Source organism: Haliotis rubra, unplaced genomic scaffold (genome assembly GCF_003918875.1).
Source record: "Haliotis rubra isolate DU_JTF1 unplaced genomic scaffold, ASM391887v1 Scf910, whole genome shotgun sequence".
Lineage (NCBI taxonomy): Eukaryota > Metazoa > Mollusca > Gastropoda > Lepetellida > Haliotidae > Haliotis > Haliotis rubra.
In genome coordinates this window covers 315039-342281 of record NW_025767647.1, presented here as the reverse complement: position 1 = coordinate 342281, position 27243 = coordinate 315039, and the positions used below count along the sequence as shown (strand labels likewise).

At 39.8% G+C, this 27243-nt stretch overlaps 2 protein-coding genes across 2 annotated transcripts in view; one reads left to right on the top strand and one right to left on the bottom strand.

Moving 5' to 3' along the window:
* Window positions 1-1419: 1419 nt before the first annotated feature.
* Window positions 1420-3617, top strand: LOC124264160 (dynein light chain 2, cytoplasmic-like). Its single transcript, XM_046698897.1, has 2 exons — window positions 1420-1543; window positions 3024-3617. Exon 2 carries the CDS (start codon window positions 3028-3030, stop codon window positions 3295-3297), a length of 270 nt encoding a protein of 89 aa, XP_046554853.1. The 5' UTR covers window positions 1420-1543; window positions 3024-3027; the 3' UTR covers window positions 3298-3617.
* Window positions 3618-8240: 4623 nt separating this feature from the next.
* The window catches only part of LOC124264159 (2-methoxy-6-polyprenyl-1,4-benzoquinol methylase, mitochondrial-like), a 53260-nt gene continuing 34257 nt past the window's right edge, over window positions 8241-27243 (bottom strand). The window contains exon 8 of the mRNA XM_046698896.1: window positions 8241-8558. Within this exon, the coding sequence (XP_046554852.1) occupies window positions 8454-8558 (105 nt within the window). The 3' untranslated portion in view covers window positions 8241-8453. The remainder of the gene's footprint in view (window positions 8559-27243) is intronic.

Below are 27243 nucleotides of genomic sequence, written 5' to 3'. Positions count from 1 at the left end.
ATCACCTGTATCACTTGTATCACTTGTATCACTTGTATCACTTGTATCACTGGAATAAACTGTATCACTTTGTATCACTTGTATCACCTGTATCATTTTGTATCGCTTTCCTCCCGCATCGTTATAAACTGAAGAGCAAAACAAAACTATGCCTCTCGTTTAAATATATCATTATGTTTGATGTTAAATTGAAAATATATGTAGCGATATTACACAGCTTTATTGAACCGGACTTAGTCAGCACTCAAACATTAATTCCATACTGTTTTGTATTTTGAAAATACTTTTTAAAATTTTGATAAAGAAAAATACAGAATTTCGCATAATACACGATTTATTATGGGTATCTTACCCTTGAAAATTAGTAAATCTGCCTTTCGGGCACAAAATTTCCAACATTTCCAACATGGCAGGGGTCATTGGATTGCAAATATTACTATCTTACCAAGACGTTTTTCAATCAAATTATTTTCAGACAATCCTGTCACTGATTACATTTTCAGGAATGATCGATCGTTAAATATGCATGAATAATTCAGTTTAAAACAATTTCAATTTTCAGTAACATACTATTATAAAATTAATTTCGGTATACTTTCTTTTGAACCTCGATTAAGTTTGAAAAGAGTGACTTTTGTAATACACGCACACTTATATAATTAACGCGCTTTGTGGTTATCGCAATGGCTTGGCTAGTAACTAGGATATATTACATTTCTACAAGATTATGTGACACTATTTGTTTATAGCATGTTGACAAATGGCTAAGCTCGTGTTAACATTCCTGCAAAAGTTTAAATGAAATTTTAAGTATTTTAAGCTCGAACGTTTGGCTGTAGTAAAACCCCATGCTGCGCTTCAAAATATATTTGCACAAAAAAGCAAACTAAACAATTGAGCAACAGGAAGTATAGATTTGAAAATTTAATTTGACCCAGATTTTACTAACTTTATGAAACGTCTCTAGACTAAAACAGTCGTATTCTAGCCACCCTAAAATATGGGTGTGTACTTTGTTTCGCCAGCAGTTTATTTCAGTTGCAGTTAATAAAAATAACTCGCTCTTTTCCTTTTATCAAATATTAAAATTGAGTTTAAAATAATTCGAAATCACAAAACAAGCTAGTTGTATTGAAGTAACTATGTTAAACATAAATAAGTGGTTATCGCGAATAGATTGTTTCCGTGCCTCAAAATTTTAACCCTGCCCACCGACCACATGTTGGTAATGTTTACAAAACATAAACACGGGATTTCCCCTTGTGTATTTTTAGAAACAACCGGTTGCGACCGTTGTCAATGCATACTGGGATGTTTCAACCTCCTAATGTTGATCGCCGCTTCAGCCAATCAGCTAGCAGAATGTGGCCAATCAGATGCGGCGAGTAGGCGTCCATAGTGCCCGCGTTGTCAAGTTACCTTGATAAAAAAAAGCGACCCGCGTTTTACATTCAGACGACGACCTGTCATCTACATTGAGAAGGCAGAAATTACATTGATATTCTTACAGGTTTGATAATACGTCTTTCAAACCAACAGAAATGTAAGTATGACCCATTACTAATAGTTCACGACGCGTGTACAATGACTTCCGTAAAGAACCTTATGCGCTCGTGCTTATTTCGCGTGCTTTTTTAATTTCCGAATAATTCTCACTGACGACCACTGCCCGTGGAAAACGATTACATAATTTATGTCCGTCTTAAATACCGGCAAAGTGTTTTTTCACAAACGTAGCATTATATTAAGATGTGACTGATTTAGAAGGCTTCAAGAGTCCAGTTAATTGTCACGTGTCATAATGCTTATCTAATATTATTTATGAAGTCATTATTAATCTCCGATTTATTATGTCTTCACTAAATTGATTATACATTCGACTCGTAAAAATCTTCAGTCGACATGAATCATTCTAAGATTTTAAAAAGACTGCCGTACAGCGGTGACACATCTAGACTAGATGTAGACCACAGGTGGTTCCGATTCACTGACTGAATATCAGGATGTCTGGGTTTTGTTTGTTTTTTTCCAGAAAATACCGTTGACCTGATAGGTATGATAGGTATTGAATTAACTATCTATTTTAAAAAATAGCCCATATGCTCATAAATGCATATATGGATCATACTTATTTTACAGGGTTAGGCCAGCCAATACATTTTCATCTACACTTGATTTATTTTATGAATGATATAAAAATCTAAAGATGTACTTTATAGATAATATTCATGACAATCTCTGTTTTGCATAAACGTTTCGATTTTATACCCGTAAGGCATTTTATTCATCAATGGCCAATCCTTTATTTCATTTCATGTGGTCGGGTATCTTAATTTATTCACTCGCCAGTCAGGTTGTGGCTGTGCCCGAGATAGCTGTGTGTACAAAAGGTCTTCCCTTTCACCTCTGGGCACACCCAGCTGAGTCTTGTAAGCAAGAATGTTGAATATAAATGACACTCTTATACCCTTAGTGACCGCTTTCTGTCTTCTTATGGCAGTGAATGGCCTTTTGGCTTGGAAGTTGTTGAGGATTCAAGAATGTCAACCATGTATATATGCATGGCGTTAGACTTGGGTGCCTTGACTACAGTTTCAACCTTTTAGGTCCCAGTTTTGGTGACCGCCTAGGTTCATGTACTTATAAATGTATTAAATATTCACAGATAAAGAGATGGTCCTGTGATTTGGCCATAGGTATATACCCTTGTGTTGCATTCGTATTTTCAAAACACTTTTAGTGTTATCTGATTGCAGTATCAGTTTTCTCAGGTCAGACTCGCTGACTTCGTTGACACATGTCATTGTATCCCAGTTGTGTAGATTGATGCTCATGATGTTGATCACTGGATTGTCTGGTCCAGATTCGTTTATTTACAGACTGCCAACATATAGCTGGAATATTGCTGAGTGTGGTGTAAAACTAAACTCACTCACTCAGGTCTCTTGTCAATACTCTGTATTAGTGGTTGGATTTTGTATGGATTATTTCTGACTTTTCATGTGAAATATACTTTTTTTCAGCAAAATGACCGAAAGGAAAGCAGTCATCAAGAATGCTGACATGAGCGAAGACATGCAGCAGGATGCTGTTGACTGCGCCACAACAGCCCTTGAGAAGTACAACATCGAAAAAGACATTGCTGCCTACATCAAGAAAGAGTTCGACAAGAAGTACAACCCAACATGGCATTGTATCGTTGGACGCAACTTTGGAAGCTATGTGACCCATGAAACAAAGCACTTTATCTATTTCTATCTTGGACAAGTTGCCATTTTGCTTTTCAAGTCTGGATGAAATGGCACTCTGTACTTCCTCCACAATGATATTTACCAGTCTCTTTCCTACATACGACGGATGAAAGGCAAGCTGACAGCTCTATCGGCTGATTAGTGTGGACTTGTGTGTGAGATGATGTTTCTTGACTGTTTGTGGATCTGCATTTCTCAAAGAGCCAAATCAACCGCAATCACTGAATCAGGACATATGAGCCTGCAACTGAAAAAAAGTTTTTGTACCTATATATTTATCATTTTTTGTTACTTTTGTTGTCATCATGTGGAACATAATGAAGCCTTTTTATTTAATGTATTAAAATGATATTGTTTACTACACAATCATTTTTTCGTGTTTTGTTGTGCTGGCAGGAGGACGGATATTGAGTATAAACACAGTCACTTGTCTGTTAGTCTGAGATTAGTGGGGGCGGTGGGGTAGCCTAGTGGGTAAAGCGTTGGCTCGTCACACCGAAGACCCGGGTTCGATTCCCCACATGGGTACAATGTGTGAAGCCCATTTCTGGTGTCTCCCGCAGTGATGTTGCTGGAATATTGCTAAAAGCGGCGTAAAACCAAACTCACTCACTGAGATTAGTGGAAATGTAGGACATCTTGCTGCTTTCACAAATCTACTACCTGGTATTCCAGTCTGAGCCTAAATGTCTCGAGTACTGTGTACCATTGGGTCAAAAATGCAGTGAACATAAGATTTGTTTTATCCCAACCATCAAGTCGGTCTTGTTAATTTTTATCCCACATATTCTTTCTTGTGTGCCACTACTACCTTTTTTGTCCAAAACTGATTGAAGACTAAGATTTCATTCCACAAAGTAAATGCAGTGCTAAGGTGATTGTAACTTCTGTACTTGTAACTGTCTAAAAGCTACAATTGTTTTGTTGAACAGAGCCCTTGTCACTTATGACTTAGTTGAGATGTGATGCTCATTGTGGCTATTACTGGATTGTTGGGTCCTTGTTCCAGATCCACTGAGCAATTGTAATGCTACGATGATCATGAGGCTATGGCAGAGGATGGGAGTCAAATTATACTTAGCGCTAAGATCGCTTTGTGAAAAGGGGTGGGTCTATTACTCACAGGTTGTCATATAGCTGGAATATTGCTGAGTGTCATGTAAACAACAAACTTAAAATTCTAACAATATCTCCATCCTTTATTATAATACTTCCAGGGCTCTCATTTCAGTTAAGCTAAGCTACACTAACCCCCAGATCCACTCTGGGTATCCTTTCAATTTAAAATCATGCTCCCTTGATTTCAGTTGGCCAAGTTAATCTGCTAAGCTTTTCAGTCCACAAACCAATCAGAATGCAGATTGTCTCAATGTTGGGTTGGCAACATCAGCATGGTGACCAGTCCCATTACAACATTAAAAAACTGATAGACTGACATACAAAAGGAACCCCTCAAATCACTTTTTGATGGAAATGGTGTGTTCATGTCCATTTCCTTTACCGATTCCTTTGTCGTTATCTCGACATTCGATAGGTGGGCTAAATGAACCAGGTTTCGGGTAATATAGCACACTGAGCACTCATTGTCATTAATATAACTCATTTGTTGATTACATAATGGACATATATCAAAGTTCTTGTGTTTCATTTGACCATTATTTGGGAGCTGGTCATATATGATGGTGGGTATCATGAAAAGTGTTACATGGTTTCTTTGGATTTTTGTTTAAAGAAAATTGTTATTGTTTTTTTATGAGTGCAGGGGGAGAGGAAAGAAGGTTGGAGTGTTTGAAAATATGTTACATCAAATTGGAGGTGAAATAGGGTTTAACGTCATACTTAAGAATTTTTCACTCATATGACAACATGCATGCATGTGTGGCTGCTTGTACTAGCCTGGACTTATGCTGGTTTTATAGTGCTAGACACATTATACTGACTCCGAGCCAACCAGTCCTTATTGTACCCATCAATGCGGAGCGCCATGCAGGGACCAACAAGAACCATATTTTAACGTTTTTTGGTATGACAAGGCCGGGAATACATCAAATTGAAGGGGGTTGAGGAGCAAAATACAAATATGACACTGTCCTAAGAACGATTGCACACGCCAAGGGGTGAGTTGACGTGTGCGTTTGTTATCCTTGTCTGGAAGTCCTGGACATAAGGTCGGGTTATTTACGTGCGCAGTTCATAACTTCATTTTGGATAATCTATCTTGAAAGGACAAATGTCAAGTCGGTCAATAAGACTTTTGCTGAAGCTGTGAATGTTTTCTGGAGAAACTAATTATTCCCCAAAATACAGTAATGTTTAAGCAGAATCCCCTGGCAAGTGGTGCCAGAAAAGTGTTGAAATCAATAATGCAAGAGATAAGAACAAATTGCATGTACTGTATTCAGCATTGCTCCTTCAAATCTTCAGTGTCTGTTTATTCAAGTTCATCACAGCAACACCTGATGTTGGTTGGTTTATTGTTTAACGCTGCACTCAATATTCCCGCTATATGGCGGGGATCTGTAAATAGTCCAGTCTTGACCAGACAATCTAGTGATCAACATCATGAGCATCAATCTACATAATTGGGACATGATGACGTGTCAACCAAGTCAGCGAGACTGACCACCTGATACTGTTAGTCGTCTCTTCATAGTTTGCTGATAATCAATTCTAACCTGGACATCTGATGTTGATGGACATTATATACTCTGCTAAAAAAGTAGGGGAACCTGAATTTTCAATTTGGATAGGAAGTATATGTGGTAACAAACCTTTCAAAGACAGACATCTTATGAATGCACCACCATTTTTCTTTATCACCACCCCTAGACACAACTTATGGGATGCACGTGCACAACGCAGTAGCCCCATACACGTGCATAGGGTGTCATTCTTGACTTTGACAGTTTTCAAGACCATTAATTTTGACGATCATCTTGCATCACCCAGTTGTTGAACAACATGCAAATTTCATGTCATACACCAATCATCTTTCAAGAGGATTACTGTACAAAAAACTATGGTCATAAGGAAGTGCAAGTGGTGATGTACTCTCAAAACATTTATTAATATATATCAACATTGACTCTAATAATCCTCCAAATTTCTTCAATCGTAGATTAAAAATGAAGTTCCCCTACTAGTTTTGAAGAGTATAGATGCATGAGAGCTGCTATGGGGCTGAATCATCTAAGGTGCTGAAATCTGCAGTAACCAGGGGTACGAATCCCATTTGCAGGTTTGTCAGTACCATATCCGTGCTTAAAGGTTTCACCAAACTGACAAGAGTCTAACACCTGCATTGCTTCGTGCTCTCCTCCTCCCACATCAGGTGACATGACCAAACTGGAATACTCTTTAAAGAAGCGGAAGATCCGGGTTAGAAAATTGATCTTCAGTAACCCATGCTTGTCATCAGAGGCGACTAACGGGATCGGGTGGTCAGGCTCGCTGGCTTGGTTGACACATGTCATCGGTTCCCAATTGCGTAGATCGATGCTCATGCTGTTCATCACTGGATTGTCTGGTCCAGACTTGATTATTTATGGACCGCCGCCATAGAGCTGGAATATTGCTGAGTGCAGCGTAAAACTAAAGTCACTCACTCAAATAAGCCCGTTATTTGTCTCTCCACTCACTCATTCACAAGTGAAGGGTTTACTGTTTTGGGCTTGTTCTTCGAGAAAGACATACATACATCACTAACCTAGAACAGAATGCCTTTTCTACGCAGAATGTAAATATATATCATGTTATGTCACAGGTGCCGACAATTTCTGAAATATCTCTGCTGATACTTCATTCTTCAACAATAAAGGTCACAATGCATGCCAGTAATCATGTACTTGACCAGAAAATGAACTTGTAACAATTATGACCTTTACCTTACCACATATTCAACCAAACCATCATCAACTCCACTAAGTGCTCATGAACATAAGGTTCTATTACATCACCAAACCAATAACATCAGGAAAAGACGGAGTGCACAGAAAACTTGGTTTTGTGCCATTTCTTCAGTGACGACATCATGACTGCAACACAGTGATCCCCTTGTCTTTCTACATGCTCATCATGACTTATCTGTCTTTCACAAAGGTCCAGCTCCAACCCTTGTGTCTCAGTGGTAAAGCTGTGTCACTCAAGGAATAATCCCCATTGGTCTCATTCCGTCAGACATTTTACTCTGTTACCACATTGTGTGCGTATCTGACAAAACAGGATTAATTCCCCCATCTCATTATATCAGACCTTTTACTCTGTTATGACACTACATTGTGTGCATATCTGACAAAACACTACATTGTGTGCATATCTGACAAAACAGATGTTAATTTTTCTTCTCCCAACTTAAGTTACAAGCTCTGGTTTTACCCTCACCCAGTACCACCCTGAGGAAATAAGTTTCGGCTGAAGACCCATATTGTTATGTCGACCATGGCGCTGTTGCTGTAGAGTGGCAGCACTTCGACAACTACTCTGTGAGTGAGTGAGTGTGTGAGTCTGTGAGTGAGTTTGGTTTTACACCACACTCAGCAATATTCCAGCTATATGGCGGTGATCTGTAAATAATTGAGTCTGGACTAGACAATCCAGTGATCAACAGCATGAGCATTGATCTACACAAGTGGGATACGATGACATGTGTCAACCAAGTCAGTCTGACCACCCGATCTCGTAAGTTGCCTCTTACGACAATCATGGGTTGCTGAACACCAATTCTAACCCGGATCTTCACGTGTTCTCTGTTAGTGAGGGGATTAGCTCTGTTGTTGAGCCATACAGTGCATGACCCAAGTAAACTTTGACAGGATGAGTGAAGGACGAAGCATCTGTGTAGTGTTGAGCCAATCAAATGTGAGAATTCTGAAGAATTTGCTTCTTTTAATAAATTCAATTCTGAAATTCTAAAAAGAAAATTTACAATACAAATACTATTATAGAATGTGGATGCTATCACTCTCACAAATAAAACAGAGGCAAATAATATTCACATACTGTAATACCATATACTTTATTAGTTTCCATTCAGAACTTCCTGTGCAATTTCAAGAAGTCAATTATGCTGCACTGACTGGCAGCTCCACTCACTGGCACTTATAATTCAAAAGCCAGATTGGCTGATTTCAACTTATGTGACTTATGTGAATTTGTCAGATCTTCACACACAGAGGTTTATCAGAAGAAAGATCCCGTTTGAATTCACACAATCTTGAATCCGGAATGAATGGCTGCCACTCCAAATGTGAGGTTCTCATGCTTGACAACTCTGAAGCCAGCCCTTTGGATCATGTCAGAAAAATCTTTCTGGAAAAGAGAAATATTGACAGTTAGGTGTGAATAGGACTACCTGCTAGACTCTAACAGAAGCATTTAAGACTGCTAGCCCTAACTTGGTCCTTAACAAAACTTTCAATAATATTTATTATGGAATATATTTAGCTCACCTAACTAGACAGAATTTTACTAGACTTGGATTTTGGGCTAGTGTCATAGGTTGCACTACTTGCAAGTAAATCTACTAATGTTCAAAGCTGATTGTTACACTGTGCACTTTAATGAACACAATATTCTGTATCGATTCCCAAATTACCTTGAGCTGAACAGTAATGGCATATCAGTTCAATGCGAAAATTAACCAGGAATGAGACATTTACTACTTCAGCCCAAACCCATGAGCATAGGCTAGATAATGGAATGAGCAAGTATCGTAATGGGGCACAAATTTGGCCCGAGGCAACAGATCCTGAAATGACTAAGGGACAGAACTCTGCATGACCTTCATGGCACAAAGTGAACAATCAAGATTCCGGTTTAGAATTGGTTTCAAGAAACCTATGCTTGTAATGAGAGGTGATGCAATGGATTGGGTAGTCAGACTCAGCGACTTGGTAGACACTAAGGTGTCTGTACCAAGGCTGGCAGTGGACCCTTGCCTATGGACATTCTGATGGCATTCTGACATCATTATTCAATTACATGTATTACCTGATCCATTACGTGACCTTCGGTGACCAGCATAGGTTGCTTGGGACCAATATTTACCTGGAACACCGGTTTGTTCAATCTGCCAGTGGCTTTCTAACATCCTCTCCGCACCGGTTTGCATACAATGACATGTGTCAGAGCCTGACTACCTGATCCATGACCGACAAAGGTTGCGGAGGACCAATTCTAACCTCAAGCACCCCTTGGGTCGTTCGGCCCAGAGCATTCTCACTTCCTGTCAGCATACAATGACATGAAGCAGAGAATGACCTCTCATGACCGACCGACAAAGGTGACTGAGGACCAATTCTAACCCCGAACACCCCTTGGGTCGTTCTGCCAAGAGCATTCTCACTTCCTTTCAGCGTAAATGACATGAATCAGAACCTGACCTCTCGTGACCAACAAGGGTGACTGAGGACCAATTCTAACACGGAACATTACCTTGGGTTGTTCTGCGAATGGCAGTTAGATCTGGTCAGCCCAAAATGACATGAATCAGAACCTGACCTCTCATGACCGACAAGGGTGACTGAGGTCCAATTCTAATACGGAACACCACCTTGGATTGTTCTGCTAATGGCATTCTCACATTTGGTCAGCCCAAAATGACATGAATCAGAGCCTGACCCTTAATGACCAACAAAGGTTACTGAGGACCATTTTCAACATGGAACACCCTTGGGGTCGTTTGCAAATGGACATCTCACATCTTTTCATATTTGTGACTATGGTTGGATCACAGAGATTCTGTTCTTCAGCTCTGTATTGATCCCCTCAGTGATGTAACTGCCGGTCACCGTGACCTAGCAGGTGGGAGACTTTCAGAAGATTTACTACAAGCTTAGCACAAATCAATCCTACTGTCACAACAATTTCTTGTTTGGCATAGACATCAGCTTGAAAAATCAATATCTTGATGAACTGTCTTCAGATATACTACTCCACAGAAGTTAAAGAATAACCCAAATTTTCAAATGACAGATCTATTATTTTGATATGTAACACAAGTGTGGTGGGTGGGTGAGTGAGTGAGTGAGCGATATCCCAGGATGTCAGTTTGATGAGTCAGTGAGTTAGTTTAGTTTTACGCCGCACTCAGCAATATTCCTGCTATATGGCTGCGGTGGTCAGTAAATAATAGAGTCTGGACCAGACAATCCAGTGATCAACAGCATGAGCATCAATCTGCGCAATTGGGAACCGATGACATGTGTCAACCAAGTCAGTGAGCCTGACCACCCGATCCCGTTAGTCACCTTTTACAAGCATGGGTTACTGAAGGTTCATTCTAACCCGGACCTTCACCAGTCAGTTTGATGAGTGAGGATGCAGGCCTCAGACATTTACAACTTAGGATATCTATCACATCCCACCGATGGCAAGATGCCATGCAGGACACATCTTATAGAGGCTGAATTTATCGCTAGATCAGGTTCTGTTAGGTTGCATGGTACTCTGAATACTTCAGACGGTTATCATTGACACATATTGAATTGCAAAAAAAGTATTTCTGTTTACAATAGGGGTGGGTATTGCAGAGAATTTTCATATTGTGATATATTGCGATGCGAAAGCATGTATTGCGATATGTATTGCAATATATTGCATGAAGTATTTTTAAACAAAAACTACTTATAATCGAGTTACTTCTTGATTTATAGAGCAAAAACACAACAAAATCACTAGGCTTGATTAAGCTTTAATAACAACTTTTAATCATGATAAAATAAAAATGTGAATAATATTTGGCACAAATGAAACAAGGACATATCTGAACATTTCCGAGTGTTACGAAGTTTTCCGAATGCAAGTCAAAATACCGGTTTTCGATCAGCGTATCGCAATACGTATCGTTTTCATGTCTGAACCAGTAAATACCAGTAAACCGGTTATATTGCGCAGCCCTAGTTTACAAGCCTATCGAGCTAACTACATAACACACCAGCAATGAATCGACTGACATTCTCCTGCACTTGGACTCACATGTATAGATCTATAATGATGTCAACTTACTGTTCTTTAGGCTTCTTTAAACAGTGGAAAGCTTGTAACTATGCCCTCGGTATTCCCAAAATACCTTCAGCTTTCTAACTATAAAATGTTTTATCACCAAAGATTCAAAACAATGTTGTAACAAGCATTTTCACTGGTTAAATTAGTAACAGTTTATTACATAAACATCATGTTTGGTATTGTAACCCACTGTTTCTCCACTGCTCCACTGGGGCAGTGATGGGGGGTTGTCTACTCTGACCCTTCAAGATTTCACTGGTCTGCATGCTAGTCTTTCTCTTGACTCAGACCTTACAAAGAAAACTTCTCCACTGTGCAGAAAAACACAGAAAAGTCCACATTAATCGTGGCAATAGCTACATAAACATATTACCTCGCTACTGAAACAGTAAAAACAGGAACGAAAGACTATGAAACTGCAACATTTTTACATCAGCAAACTTTGACCTCTACTGTGCATGCACGTTATGATGCGCGTTACGATGTGCATTTCTTTCAAATTTCCAAGCAACCATGAATCGCCTCACACAGAAAAAGAACTGAATATGTCGAAATAATTGCCGTCAATCATTTCAGACGAATGGAAAGTAAACTAAGCAAGTGTGCACACAAGTATCATGATGATAAATGCCAAATAACACAACAGAAATACTTTAACAAGAAGACAAAGTCATCAATATCCCCCACAATGGCAAAATACTCTTCATGATTATGTCTACGAGTTATGATTATGTCAAATATTTAGGTGTGTATATAGAAAAGTGGAAGGAGAGTATTGAACGGTTTTTAAAGTTCTGCTCCAGAAAATAGCACTATCACCAATTTCAGTCTATGTCAAACTTGTTGCCATGGAAATGCCAAAAATATTTTATTCAGAATTCCAAAACTACCAAAAGGCACCAGTACACCACCAGATCTAAGTATGTGCCAAGTTTGGTGAAGAAATGTTGAACTGTTTGAGAGTTCTGCTCTCGAAAAGAGCACTACCACCAATTTCAGTCTAAGTCAAACTTGTTGCCATGGAAACGCCAAAAATATTTTATTCAGAATTCCAAAACTACCAAAAGGCACTAGTACACCACCAGACCTATGTATGTGCTAAGTTTGGTGAAGAAATAGTGAATGGTTTGAGAGTTCTGCTCTCGAAAAGAGCACTATCACCAATTTCAGTCTAAGTCAAACTTGTTGCTATAGAAACGCCAAAAATATTTTATTCAGAATTCCAAAACTACCAAAAGGCACCAGTACACCACCAGACCAATCTATGTGCCAAGTTTGGTGAAGAAATATTGAACAGTTTGAGAGTTCTGCTCTCGGAAAGAGCACTACCACCAATTTCAGTCTAAGTCAAACTTGTTGCCATGGAAACGCCAAAAAATATTTAATTCAGAATTCCAAAACTACCAAAAGGCACCAGTACACCACCAGATCTATGTATGTGCCAAGTTTGGTGAAGAAATATTGAACGGTTTGAGAGTTCTGCTCCGGAAAAGAGCACTACCACCAATTTCAGTCTAAGTCAAACTTGTTGCCATAGAAACGCCAAAAATATTTTATTCAGAATTCCAAAACTACCAAAAGGCACCAGTACACCACCAGACCAATCTATGTGCCAAGTTTGGTGAAGAAATAGTGAATGGTTTTAGAGTTCTGCTCCGGAAAAGAGCACTACCACCAATTTCAGTCTAAGTCAAACTTGTTGCCATAGAAACGCCAAAAATATTTTATTCAGAATTCCAAAACTACCAAAAGGCACCAGTACACCACCAGATCTATGAATGTGCCAAGTTTGGTGAAGAAATAGTGAACGGTTTGAGAGTTCTGCTCCGGAAAAGAGCACTACCACCAATTTCAGTCTAAGTCAAACTTGTTGCCATGGAAACGCCAAAAATATTTAACTCAGAATTCCAAAACTACCAAAAGGCACCAGTACACCACCAGATCTATGTGCCAAGTTTGGTGAAGAAATAGTGAATGGTTTGAGAGTTCTGCTCTGGAAAAGAGCACTATCACCAATTTCAGTCTAAGTCAAACTTGTTGCCATAGAAACGCCAAAAAATATTTTATTCAGAATTCCAAAACTACCAAAAGGCACCAGTACACCACCAGATCTATGTATGTGCTAAGTTTGGTGAAGGAAATATTGAACGGTTTGAGAGTTCTGCTCGAAAAGAGCACTACCACCAATTTCAGTCTAAGTCAAACTTGTTGCTATAGAAACGCCAAAAATATTTTATTCAGAATTCCAAAACTACCAAAAGGCACCAGTACACCACCAGACCAATCTATGTGCCAAGTTTGGTGAAGAAATAGTGAATGGTTTGAGAGTTCTGCTCCGGAAAAGAGCACTACCACCAATTTCAGTCTAAGTCAAACTTGTTGCCATAGAAACGCCAAAAATATTTTATTCAGAATTCCAAAACTACCAAAAGGCACCAGTACACCACCAGATCTATGTATGTGCTAAGTTTGGTGAAGAAATATTGAACGGTTTGAGAGTTCTGCTCTGGAAAAGAGCACTACCACCAATTTCAGTCTAAGTCAAACTTGTTGCCATGGAAACGCCAAAAATATTTAACTCAGAATTCCAAAACTACCAAAAGGCACCAGTACACCACCAGATCTATGTGCCAAGTTTGGTGAAGAAATAGTGAATGGTTTGAGAGTTCTGCTCTGGAAAAGAGCACTATCACCAATTTCAGTCTAAGTCAAACTTGTTGCCATAGAAACGCCAAAAATATTTTATTCAGAATTCCAAAACTACCAAAAGGCACCAGTACACCACCAGATCTATGTATGTGCTAAGTTTGGTGAGGAAATATATAACGGTTTGAGAGTTCTGCTCCAGAAAAGAGCACTATCACCAATTTCAGTCTAAGTCAAACTTGTTGCCATAGAAACGCCAAAAATATTTTATTCAGAATTCCAAAACTACCAAAAGGCACTAGTACACCACCAGATCTATGTATGTGCTAAGTTTGGTGAAGAAATATTGAACGGTTTGAGAGTTCTGCTCTGGAAAAGAGCACTACCACCAATTTCAGTCTAAGTCAAACTTGTTGCCATGGAAACGCCAAAATATTTTAACTCAGAATTCCAAAACTACCAAAAGGCACCAGTACACCACCAGATCTATGTGCCAAGTTTGGTGAAGAAATAGTGAATGGTTTGAGAGTTCTGCTCGGGAAAAGAGCACTATCACCAATTTCAGTCTAAGTCAAACTTGTTGCCATAGAAACGCCAAAAAATATTTTATTCAGAATTCCAAAACTACCAAAAGGCACCAGTACACCACCAGATCTATGTATGTGCTAAGTTTGGTGAGGAAATATTGAACGGTTTGAGAGTTCTGCTCGAAAAAGAGCACTATCACCAATTTCAGTCTAAGTCAAACTTGTTGCCATAGAAACGCCAAAAATATTTTATTCAGAATTCCAAAACTACCAAAAGGCACCAGTACACCACCAGATCTATGTATGTGCTAAGTTTGGTGAAGAAATATTGAACGGTTTGAGAGTTCTGCTCTGGAAAAGAGCACTACCACCAATTTCAGTCTAAGTCAAACTTGTTGCCATGGAAACGCCAAAAATATTTTATTCAGAATTCCAAAACTACCAAAAGGCACCAGTACACCACCAGATCTATGAATGTGCCAAGTTTGGTAAAGAAATAGTGAACGGTTTGAGAGTTCTGCTCGAAAAAAGAGCACTACAACCAATTTCAGTCAAAGTCAAACTTGTTGCCAGGAAATGCCAATAATATTTTATTCAGAATTCCAAAACTACCAAAAGGCACCAGTCCACCACCAGATCAATGTATGTGCCAAGTGTGGTGAAGAAATATTGAACGGTTTTAGAGTTCTGCTCCGTAAAAGACAAATGTGCACGGACAGACAGACGGACGCACAGACGCATGCACGCACACACGCACGCATGGAGTCCATTTTAATACCCCCTGCAAAATGTGTTGCGGGGGATAAAAAGGGAATGTAACTTTTGTCCAAGCTGGAAAATGTCAACATGAGTTCGAAACTTCATTTCCATGTGAATGTAGCTCTTCATTTTTTAATCCAGTTTTAGCGATTTAAAGTTACCATTTTTACTGTTTCAGTAGCGAGGTTTTATGTTTATGTTGCTATTTCCACAATTTATGTGGACTATTCAGCATTTTTTCTGCACATTGGGAAAGTTTTCTGTGGTAGGCCTGTTGACTGCTGTCATCAAATATGTTTTATACCACAACTACAGTATTGCTTCACGATGAAGTATCCAGATATACTATTCACACTTTGCTAAGGATCAAATCATGGATTCAACAAAAAACTTATGATGTGGGGTCAAATTTGGTTTCAATATCTAAGCTTATTGTAAGCATGGATCCTAGGTTTCAGTATGTCCTTTCATCTTGTGGAACCCATACCTGCTGCTGACAGGTGTTGTGTACTTGTTAATAACTTCGTTCCATGATTTGCAAAATGGTTGATTTGTGCCGTAAAAACATTTTTATGGTTACTCATGTATCAAGTGCATAAGGTTAGATTAAAGTGACTCTTTGCCTAAAGAGGGGTTACCATATTATTATTTATCCAGTTGTAAATGGTGACAATTTCACATTATGGAGCTAAGTTGTGAATTTTTGTGATCCTTAGCAAAGTGTGAGTAGCATATTTCCTTATTCTTTCAGATATTTCTTGCATTGAAATGTTAAGTTAGTGAAAACATTCTTCGGTTTTGGTTGAAAATGTAAAACCATCAGGTCGGGAAAATCCCTTTGGACTTTTGTTGCTCGAGGTGTTACATTGTCAACCCAAATCTCGGAGTCAAGTTCTAACCATAATGTCATCTGTTCCAGTCTGTGTATCCCAGACATGACTTGCTACATCCATCAGTTACATAGCTGGCCTAATGAGATATAAAGAAGGCCATTACCATTAGATAGTTCTTTTTGCAATATATGATTCTTTTCATTTGAAGCAAAGATGTCAACCGTTCAATTAAAATTCTGCAGGTTTGACAAAAATGGTCAACACCATGACTGACCTTTCGACACATTCATTATACACGAAAGAATTCTGTCTACAGCCATGCTAGTACTTTACACTCTGTTGTTCCTAACTGAATTACATGCTATTTTAGACATCCCCACACTGCCAACATCGTCCAGACTCTCAACTGGTACAGTCACCACTGAGTGGTACAGTCACCTTGTGTTATAGACTAAGGCATAAGTGGGATTACAGCCTGTAGACTGCTACACAGTCGCTCTTACAGCTGGTACAGTCACCTTGTGTTATAGACTAGGGTATAAGTGGGATTACTGCCTGTAGACTGCTACACAGTCTCTCTCTCAGCTGGTACACAGTCACCTTGTGTTATAGACTAAGGTATAAGTGGGATCAGCTGGTTCAGTCACCTTGTGTTATAGACTAGGGTATAAGTGGGATTACTGCCTGTAGACTGCTACACAGTCTCTCTCTCAGCTGGTACAGTCACCTTGTGTTATAGACTAAGGTATAAGTGGGATCAGCTGGTTCAGTCACCTTGTGTTATAGACTAGGGTATAAGTGGGATCAGCTGGTTCAGTCACCTTGTGTTATAGACTAGGGTATAAGTGGGATTACTGCCTGTAGACTGCTACACAGTCTCTCTCTCAGCTGGTACAGTCACCTTGTGTTATAGACTAGGGTATAAGTGGGATTACTGCCTGTAGACTGCTACACAGTCTCTCTCTCAGCTGGTACAGTCACCTTGTGTTATAGACTAGGGTATAAGTGGGATTACTGCCTGTAGACTGCTACACAGTCTCTCTCTCAGCTGGTTCAGTCACCTTGTGTTATAGACTAGGCTATAAGTGGGATTACTGCCTGTAGACTGCTACACAGTCTCTCTCTCAGCTGGTACAGTCACCTTGTGTTATAGACTAGGGTATAAGTGGTATTACTGCCTGTAGACTGCTACACAGTCTCTCTCTCAGCTGGTTAAGTCACCTTGTGTTATAGACTAGGGTATAAGGGGATTACTGCCTGTAGACTGCTACACAGTCTCTCTCTCAGCTGGTACACAGTCACCTTGTGTTATAGACTAAGGTATAAGTGGGATCAGCTGGTTCAGTCACCTTGTGTTATAGACTAGGGTATAAGTGGGATTACTGCCTGTAGACTGCTACACAGTCTCTCTCTCAGCTGGTACAGTCACCTTGTGTTATAGACTAGGGTATAAGTGGGATTACTGCCTGTAGACTGCTACACAGTCTCTCTCTCAGCTGGTACAGTCACCTTGTGTTATAGACTAGGGTATAAGTGGGATTACAGCCTGTAGACTGCTACATAGTCTCTCTCTCAGCTGGTACAGTCACCTTGTGTTATAGACTAGGGTATAAGTGGGATTACTGCCTGTAGACTGCTACACAGTCTCTCTCTCAGCTGGTACACAGTCACCTTGTGTTATAGACTAAGGTATAAGTGGGATCAGCTGGTTCAGTCACCTTGTGTTATAGACTAGGGTATAAGTGGGATTACTGCCTGTAGACTGCTACACAGTCTCTCTCTCAGCTGGTACACAGTCACCTTGTGTTATAGACTAGGGTATAAGTGGGATTACTGCCTGTAGACTGCTACACAGTCTCTCTCTCAGCTGGTACAGTCACCTTGTGTTATAGACTAGGGTATAAGTGGGATTACTGCCTGTAGACTGCTACACAGTCTCTCTCTCAGCTGGTACAGTCACCTTGTGTTATAGACTAGGGTGCAAGTGGTATTACTGCCTGTAGCAATTGGAATTTCTTAAAAGCTCCTATTTCCTAAATTTTGAAAATGTCATTATGTCATTACGTGACTGTGTGAATGTCAGTATGAGACTGTAGCTATGTCATTGTGTGAATGTAGGCATGTCATTGTGTGACTGTAGGCATGTCATTGTGTGACTGAGGCATGTCATTGTGTGAATGTAGGCATGTCATTGTGTGAATGTAGGCATGTCATTGTGAGACTAAGGCATGTCATTGTATGACTGTAGGCATGTCATTGTGTGACTGAGGCATGTCATTGTGTGAATGTAGCTATGTCATTGTGTGACTGTAGGTATGTCATTGTGTGAATGTAGGCATGTCATCGTGTGACTGTAGCTATGTCATTGTGTGAATGTAGGCATGTCATTGTGTGACTGTAGGCATGCCATTGTGTGACTGTAGCTATGTCATTGTGTGACTGTAGGCATGTCATTGTGTGACTGTAGGTATGTCATTGTGTGAATGTAGGCGCATGTCATTGTGTGAATGTACGCATGTCAGTGTGTGTGAATGTAGCTATGTCATTGTGTGAATGTAGGCATGTCATCGTGTGAATGTATGCATATCATCGCATGTGTGACTGTAGCTATGTCATTGTGTGAATGTAGGCATGTCATTGTGTGAATGTAGCTATGTCATTGTGTGAATGTAGGCATGTCATTGTGTGACTGTAGGCATGCCATTGTGTGACTGTAGCTATGTCATTGTGTGAATGTATGCATGTCATTGTGTGAATGTATGCATAGTCATTGTGTGACTGTAGGCATGTCATTGTGTGAATGTAGGCATGTCATTGTGTGACTGTAGCTATGTCATTGTGTGAATGTATGCATGTCATTGTGTGACTGTAGGTATGTCATTGTGTGACTGTAGGCATGTCATTGTGTGAATGTAGGCATGTCATTGTGTAATGTAGGCATGTCAGTGTGTGAATGTAGCTGTGTCATTGTGTGAACGTAGGCATGGCATTGTGTGACTGTAGGCATGTCATTGTGTGACTGAGGCATGTCATTGTGTGAATGTAGGCATGTCATTGTGTGACTGAGGCATGTCATTGTGTGACTGTAGGTATGTCATTGTGTGACTGTAGGCATGCCATTGTGTGACTGTAGCTATGCCATTGTGTGAATGTAAGCATGTCATTGTGTGAATGTAGGCATGTCATTGTGTGACTGTAGGCATGTCATTGTGTGACTGTAGGCATGTCATTGTGTGAATGTAGGCATGTCATTGTGTAATGTAGGCATGTCAGTGTGTGAATGTAGCTGTGTCATTGTGTGAACGTAGGCATGGCATTAGGCATGCGTGACTGTAGGCATGTCACTGTGTGACTGAGGCATGTCATTGTGTGACTGTAGGTATGTCATTGTGTGAATGTAGGCATGTCATTGTGTGACTAGCTATGTCATTGTGTGAATGTAGCTATGTCATTGTATGAATGTAAGCATGTCATTGTGTGAATCTAGGCATGTCATTGTGTGACTGAGGCATGTCATTGTGTGAATGTAGGCATGTCATTGTGTGACTGTAGGCATGTCATTGTGTGACTGTAGGCATGTCATTGTGTGACTGTAGGTATGTCATTAGAATGTAAGCATGTCATTGTGTGACTGTAGGCATGTCATTGTGTGAATGTAGGCATGTCATTGTGAGATGTAAGGCATGTCATTGTATGAATGTAGGCATGTCATTGTGTGACTGTAGCTATGTCATTGTGTGAATGTAGCTATGTCATTGTATGAATGTAAATGCATGTCATTGTGTGAATCTAGGCATGTCATTGTGTGACTGTAGGCATGTCATTGTGTGAATGTAGGCATGTCATTGTGTGACTGTAGGCATGTCATTGTGTGAATGTAGGCATGTCATTGTGTGACTGTAGCTATGTCATTGTGTGACTGTAGGCATGTCATTGTGTGACTGTAGGTATGTCATTGTGTGACTGTAGGCATGCCATTGTGTGACTGTAGCTATGCCATTGTGTGAATGTAAGCATGTCATTGTGTGACTGTAGGCATGTCATTGTGTGAATGTAGGCATGTCATTGTGTGAATGTAGGCATGTCATTGTGTGAATGTAGGCATGTCATTGTGTGACTGTAGGCATGTCATTGTGTGAATGTAGGCATGTCATTGTATGTGACTGTAAGCATGTCATTGTGTGAATGTAAGCATGTCATTGTGTGAATGTAGGCATGTCATTGTGTGAATGTAAGCATGTCATTGTGTGAATGTAGGCATGTCATTGTGTGAGTCTAGGCATGTCATTGTGTGAATGTAGGCATGTCATTGTGTGAATGTAGGTATGTCATTGTGTGAATGTAAGCATGTCATTATGAGACTGTAGGCATGTCATTGTATGAATGTAAGCATGTCATTGTGTGAATCTAGGCATGTCATTGTGTGAATGTAGGCATATCATTATGAGACTGACTGTAGGCATGTTATTGTATGAATGTAAGCATGTCATTGTGTGAATCTAGGCATGTCATTGTGTGAATGTAGGCATGTCATTGTGTGAATGTAGGCATGTCATTATGAGACTGTAGGCAGGTCTTTGTGTGATTGTAGACATGCCATGATGTGATTGTAGGCTTGTCATTATGTGACTGTAGGCATGCCATTATGTGATTGTTGGCATGTCATTATGTGACTGTAGGTATGTCATTATCTGATTGTAGGCATGTCACTGTTTGACTGCAGGCATATCATTATGTGATTGTAGGCATGTCATTGTGTGAATGTAGGCATTTCATTGTGTGACTGTAGCTATGTCATTGTGTGACTGTAGCTATGTCATTGTGTGAATGTAGGCATGTCATTGTGTGAATGTAGGCATGTCATTGTGTGAATGTAGGCATGTCATTGTGTGAATGTAGGCATGTCATTATGAGACTGAAGGCATGTCATTATCTGATTGTAGGCATGTCACTGCAGGCATATCATTGTTTGATTGCAGGCATGTCATTGTGTGATTGTAGGCATGTCATTGTGTGACTGTAGGCATGTCAGTATGAGACAATAGACACAGTAATATGTGACTGTAGGCATGTCAGTATGAGCCAATAGGCACAGTAATATGTGACTGTAGGCATGTCAGTATGAGCCAATAGGCACAGTAATATGTGACTGTAGGTATGGCAAAATAAACAGCTGTCATGACAGTAATGCACAAAAAGGTGACTGAAGAGTTAATGTAAGAGCAATTCTCACATCAGTGGTGTGAAGCCCATTTCTGGTGTCCTCCGCCATGATACTTCTGGAATAGTGCTAAGAACGGCGTTAAACCCAACTCACTCACTCTCATGTCAGTAATTTGAAAACCATTACACCACACAGAAGTTCTGTGAGGCTACCTCTGCTGAAGGCCATCGTTTGCCCTTGTGACCAGCTACCTATTGATGACAAAGTCAACCAGACATAAGATGTTCAGCCTTGAGAGCAATCACACAACAGCAGCTAAGTGAGGATACATTACAAGCCTTCCTAACAGCTTCGTCCTTCCACAAGGTGGCAGTTTCCCCCAAATACCACCAACCACTGCAAGTGTTACTAATTGGGTTGGAATCAAATGATGTCAGCTCCATCAACTGATTGCATGTTGTAGGAAAATCACATGTCTGTTTACCCAGCTGAGGAAAACAAGCTCACATCGGCTTGCTGTCTACACTACACAAATATTTATAGTATACAGCAGGCCTTTGTTTAGGTCACAGTGACTTTAACGATCCTTATTTCTTTTGCAGTCTTCAAAGGTCACATGTTTTACAGGACTTGTCTGATACTGTCATCAAACAGAGATGGGAAATGAAATCCTGTATTTCTAATCATGATAATTCAGCTAAATACAAATGCAAGTATTACCTTACATGGATCCTTACTCCTGGATTAAGGAATAGTTTATTTTGAGGATATACCAATAGATTATGTTTCTCCACTTAATTTATATTTTAGTTTATTGTATAACTATTTCATATGTTTTATCAACCAATATGCAAAAAGTCATGCAAAAACAGGCACATAGCTGATATTGACATATTCACTTGCATGTGTGCGAACAAGAATCACCCCCTTAAGGGCTGCAATTCTATTTGCCCTCAGAATACCTTTAACATTAAACAACCTGACTCAGGTTGGCAAACTGCATCCCTGCACTCCAATGCACACACAATACAGACTGTTGTCAGCTTTCATGGTCAGGACTGTAATTTATTTGGGGTACATGGGTTCCAGAAGTTAAGAGATATGTTTTATCGATAATAAGATGAGATTGATAGTAAGCTGTGCCATTGAGATTGACATCCAATGATCGAGGGAAAAATACCAGCGCCTTGAGCATGCACTAGTGCATGGATATGTGCTCTATATAAATATCCAATAATAATATTTTTTGTTGCTAATATCCAAACCAATATATTTGTTTGTGAGTCAGTGTCACTTCGAACCATATTCCAGTTGTAGTGAGTGAGTTTAGTTTTTTGCCGCTATTAGCAATGTTGATAGTGTCAATTAAATGAAGCTGGTTTGTCACTCGCATTTTGATTGGTCCATTTTAGGATGAGAAGGGCAACAAAGCAAAGTGGTTGAGTGAATGGTTGAGTGAGTGGTTGAGTGAGTGAGTGAGTATGGATTTACAAAGCTTTTAGCAATATTCTAGCATTATCACAGCAGGGTCACCTGAAATGGGCTTCACACATTGTCCCCCATTGTTGGGAATCAAACCCGGCAGTGTGCGAAATTTACGCTGGTCCTGTGGTCCTTGGCTAGTAAAAATTCATCAGGACCACTAAATGATAAGTTTGCAGTGGTCCTGGTAAACCAGTGCATTTGTATTGATGGTTAAGTAAATGTACAAATGTTACTTTGGACAAGTGTACAGACAGGACCACTAATTATTGTCCACTCACTGGTCCTGTGGTCTAGTGGGAAATTTTGGTGGGCGAGTGAGTGAGTGAGTGAGTGAGTGAGTGAGTGAGTGAGTGAGTGAGTGAGTGAGTGAGGCTACCCAATCACCACAAGCCTGTTAGACACATACTTTCATGTCAGAGATACAAAACTCCAAAGTCCAAAACTTTCAAATTGTAATTCATATGAGGGGCGGTGGGGTAGCCTAGTGGTTAAAGCGTTGGCTCGTCACGCCGAAGACCCGGGTTCGATTCCCCACATGGGCAAAATGTGTGAAGCCCATTTCTGGTGTCCCCCGCCGTGATATTGCTGGAATATTGCTAAAAGCGGCGTAAAATCAAACTCACTAACTAACTCACTCACTAATTCATATGAACTCAATGTACCTTCATAGCTTCTAAATCTCAGTGAAGCCCATTTCTGGTGTCCCCCACCGTGATATTGCTGGAATTTTGCTAAAAGCGGCGTAAAACCTAACCCACTCACTCTAAATCTCATTTCTAAATTTATGCATATACTGTGGGTCAAAAAGGCCTGTCCGTTTTCCTTTAAGAATTTGGGCTGTGTATTGGCAAACAAATTGCACTGCAATACAGAGATCTAGATTATATGAACTGCAATATACTGGGAGCTGAGTGTTTGACAGTGATAGATGTTGACTGTACATGCAGATCCATTTTCTACAAAAAGGTAAATATTACCAAGCGCTGCTATTTAGTAGTCATGGATACAGGGGAGATGACAATGGGAGAGAATATCTGATCCACATTTCTGCCATTTGTTTATCAGTTTCATAGGTAATTTGTGAATCAATTTCTGCAAACACTTAAGTAAATGATGCATATATAAATGGAACATTATTTTTCACCCAATTGACCAGAACACAGATATAAACCACTTCAAAACATATCAATTGAAAAACATGACAGCATGCTGGTTAAATCCTAATTATCACATGCCTAAAAACTGGAGAACAGAAAAAGCTGAAAACTATAGTGCCTATACAGAGTTGGAGCAATTAAGACTCTAATCTTGGATGCTCCAACATAACCCAGGAAAATCAATGATAGCCAGAGACTGAGGACAAGATCAACATGTGCAAATCTCATTACTAAGCTCCTCAAGGGCATGTCCTGCAGTGAACAGCTTTATCCACTTATATCAATCTATATACACTTTTGAAGTCCTTTTTTATCTGTAATATGTTCTGTGACCTAGAAAAAACATCTGGGTTTTTTTTCATTATGACAGCTGCAATGAAGATGAATCACAGAGGGTTATATCCCTTAGAAAGGGGACATATATAAAAAAACTCTGAGAAAATATTTCACATGTCTAACCAGAAGTACTTATACAGTCGTTTCATGATCACTTGATTAAATCAAAAAGATCCCTTTATCATCTGATACATTCGATTCGGTACATTACCTAACATACCACTTTAACGACATTTGACACTTAAGTCTTTGGGACGGTCCCTTCTTCATAAAGATACTTCATATCTCACGGCAATATTTCTCAAACCTCCTGAGGATGATTTTGCCAACCAAAGCAAAGTTTGAAGACATTATCAAACCAAGCCCACTCAGTGTCTTATTACTAATAGAAAATCTTGGTTATCACAAGATGGTTTCCAATAACCAGGTTGGATAGACTTACAGAAAATGACAAGATACAGCTACTTCTCGAAACAGGATTCTATGTATCTTATATCTATGTTACAGATGTAGAACCTTCAAAATTACAATTTTCCGATTCATGTGACATTATGGGTTATGAGGCAGGGATCTATTTTTGGACTTCCTTGGAAGGGAAACTGAACTATCTTATATGAATACCATTAGAAATCACTACTGGAATCACCACTGACAAGACCTGTGTGAACCACCCACTCACTTGGAAGGGAAACTGAACTATCTTATATGAATACCATTAGAAATCACTACTGGAATCACCACTGACAAGACCTGTGTGAACCACCCACTCACTTCGACTCTCTACACGGCGTGGGTTAAAACTCTTGTTAAATCAGCATACATTGGACATAAATAGCTCTGAGATTTGTCTCTTAGTCAGGGATGTCATAGACGTGAAAGACCCATGAAGATCTGGGTTAGAATTGGTTTTCAGTAACCCATGCTTGTCGTAAAAGGTGACTAACGGGATCGGGTGGTCAGGTTCGCTGACTTGGTTGACACATGTCATCATATCCCAATTGCGTAGATCAATGCTCATGCTGTTGATCACTGGATTGTCTAGTCCAGGCTTGATTATTTACAGAACGCCACCAAAAAGCTGAAGTATTGCTGAGTGCGGCATAAAACAAGAAACAACCAACCACTGACAAGGAATCAGATGTCCTGAAACAGTTATTGCAGGAGCAACAAGATTAGGGCAACAAAACTCAATGCAGATGACATTCCCAGAAACTGGCACCTGAGCCATAATGGCTGTATGCCCCAGGTGAACAAGGACAGCACATCCAGGATCAGGTGGCTTGGTTGATGGAATGTCACCCTCCCCTGATGATGTGCATCACTGCCCACAATATCAGGACATTCTGAGTGAGTGAGTGGGTGGGTATGGGTGAGTGAGTGAGTGAGAGTGAGTGAGTGGGTGAGTACGGTTTTACGTCACTTCTGGCAATATTCCAGCAATATCACGGTTGGGGACACCAGAAATGGGCTTCACACATTGTATCCAAGTGGGGAATCAAACCCGGGTCTTTGGCATGATAAGCAAACAATATAACAACTAGGCTACCCAACCACCCCCAGGACATTCTGAAGAAGTTCTGATGTGTTATAGCAAAATAAATATTTGTCTTGGAGAGTTACAGAAAAGACATTCTGTCTGGAAGGTGTGAGAGTAATTATGGTTTGCACTGCTTATAATAATATTCCAGCAATATTTCAGTAGGAAACATCAAGAATATGCTTCACCCATGTCAAGAATCAAACCTGGGCCTTCATCAAGACAAGCTTCCACTCTAACCTCTAGGCCATTCCACTGACCGTATCTGCAAAAGGAGATTTGGGGGTCTCATCTGAATACTAAATGGTTAGCCACTGCGGAAACTGAGTCTAGATTTTCAGAATTTCACTGTACATGTGTCTATGAATATCAATAAAATTTCTCATAAATATTCAACATTTGAATCAATCTCCTTGGAAATATCACAGCCTGTTCTGCCAGCACTAAAATCTATAAATAAACCTCTTTGGAATAAAGACTGCATTCATAAGAATCGTTTTCTTGATGAGAGTGGAATTAAAGTCCACAAGGATTGCCTGATTCCAGTAGAACTACAGAGCCTGTGTAGGCTGCTGTACATTGGTTCAGTCAGGTCTGATCAACGCTGGAAGTCTGTGGTTATCTTGAAGTCCTTATCACAGCTAAACACTTGTGGCTGCCACATCATCCTGTAGACTCAGTGTGCCATCAGGTGCAGGGTGGTGTCCTAGACACAGCAACACTGTCTCAGGAAGCATTCTGTCTTCAGTGACACAATAATACGCTGAAATGGACATTAACACATGGATACTGAGATACTGGGACAGACACACATGGAGAGAGTGAGAGGGAGACAAAGGGAGAGAGGGAGGGAGAGAGAGAGAGAGTCTCAGGGAGGGAGAGAGGAAGGGAGAGAGAAAGACAGAGAGAGGGAGACAGAGAAATAAACACACACGCACACACACTGACACAGATACACAGACATACATGCAGTCATGAGATAATGACTCTCTCTCTCACACACACACTGACACAGATACACAGACATACATGCAGTCATGAGATAATGGCTCTCTCTCTCTCACACACACACTGACACAGATACACAGACATACATGCAGTCATGAGATAATGAAATTCACCCCCAAAAAGACACCAAAATTCAAAATATTGAGATTGCAATGAATATCATCAGTATACCGGATGTGATGCCACATACGGTATTAAGCCACGATAAATTAATTGCCTAATTCTTGTACCTGCCAAATTTTCTCATACACCCACAAACTCAGCACAATATATTTTGTGTCTTTATCAAGATTAATTCATCAACAGTGAAACTTGAAGCTGAAATCCTTTTCCTCACTTTAAACAATCAGAGCAGCAGGACAGGTTTTTCTTAAAGTGAAAGTCTACAGTGAAAGAGCAAAAGATAACAAATTTGGTCAATGAAAATACGAAATTGGTGACGTAACAATACTAGACATAACGGTTTTTCATTTATGTTGTATTTCCTGATCTGCTGGACATTGTTTAATCTGCAGAGATTTTGATTACCACATCAT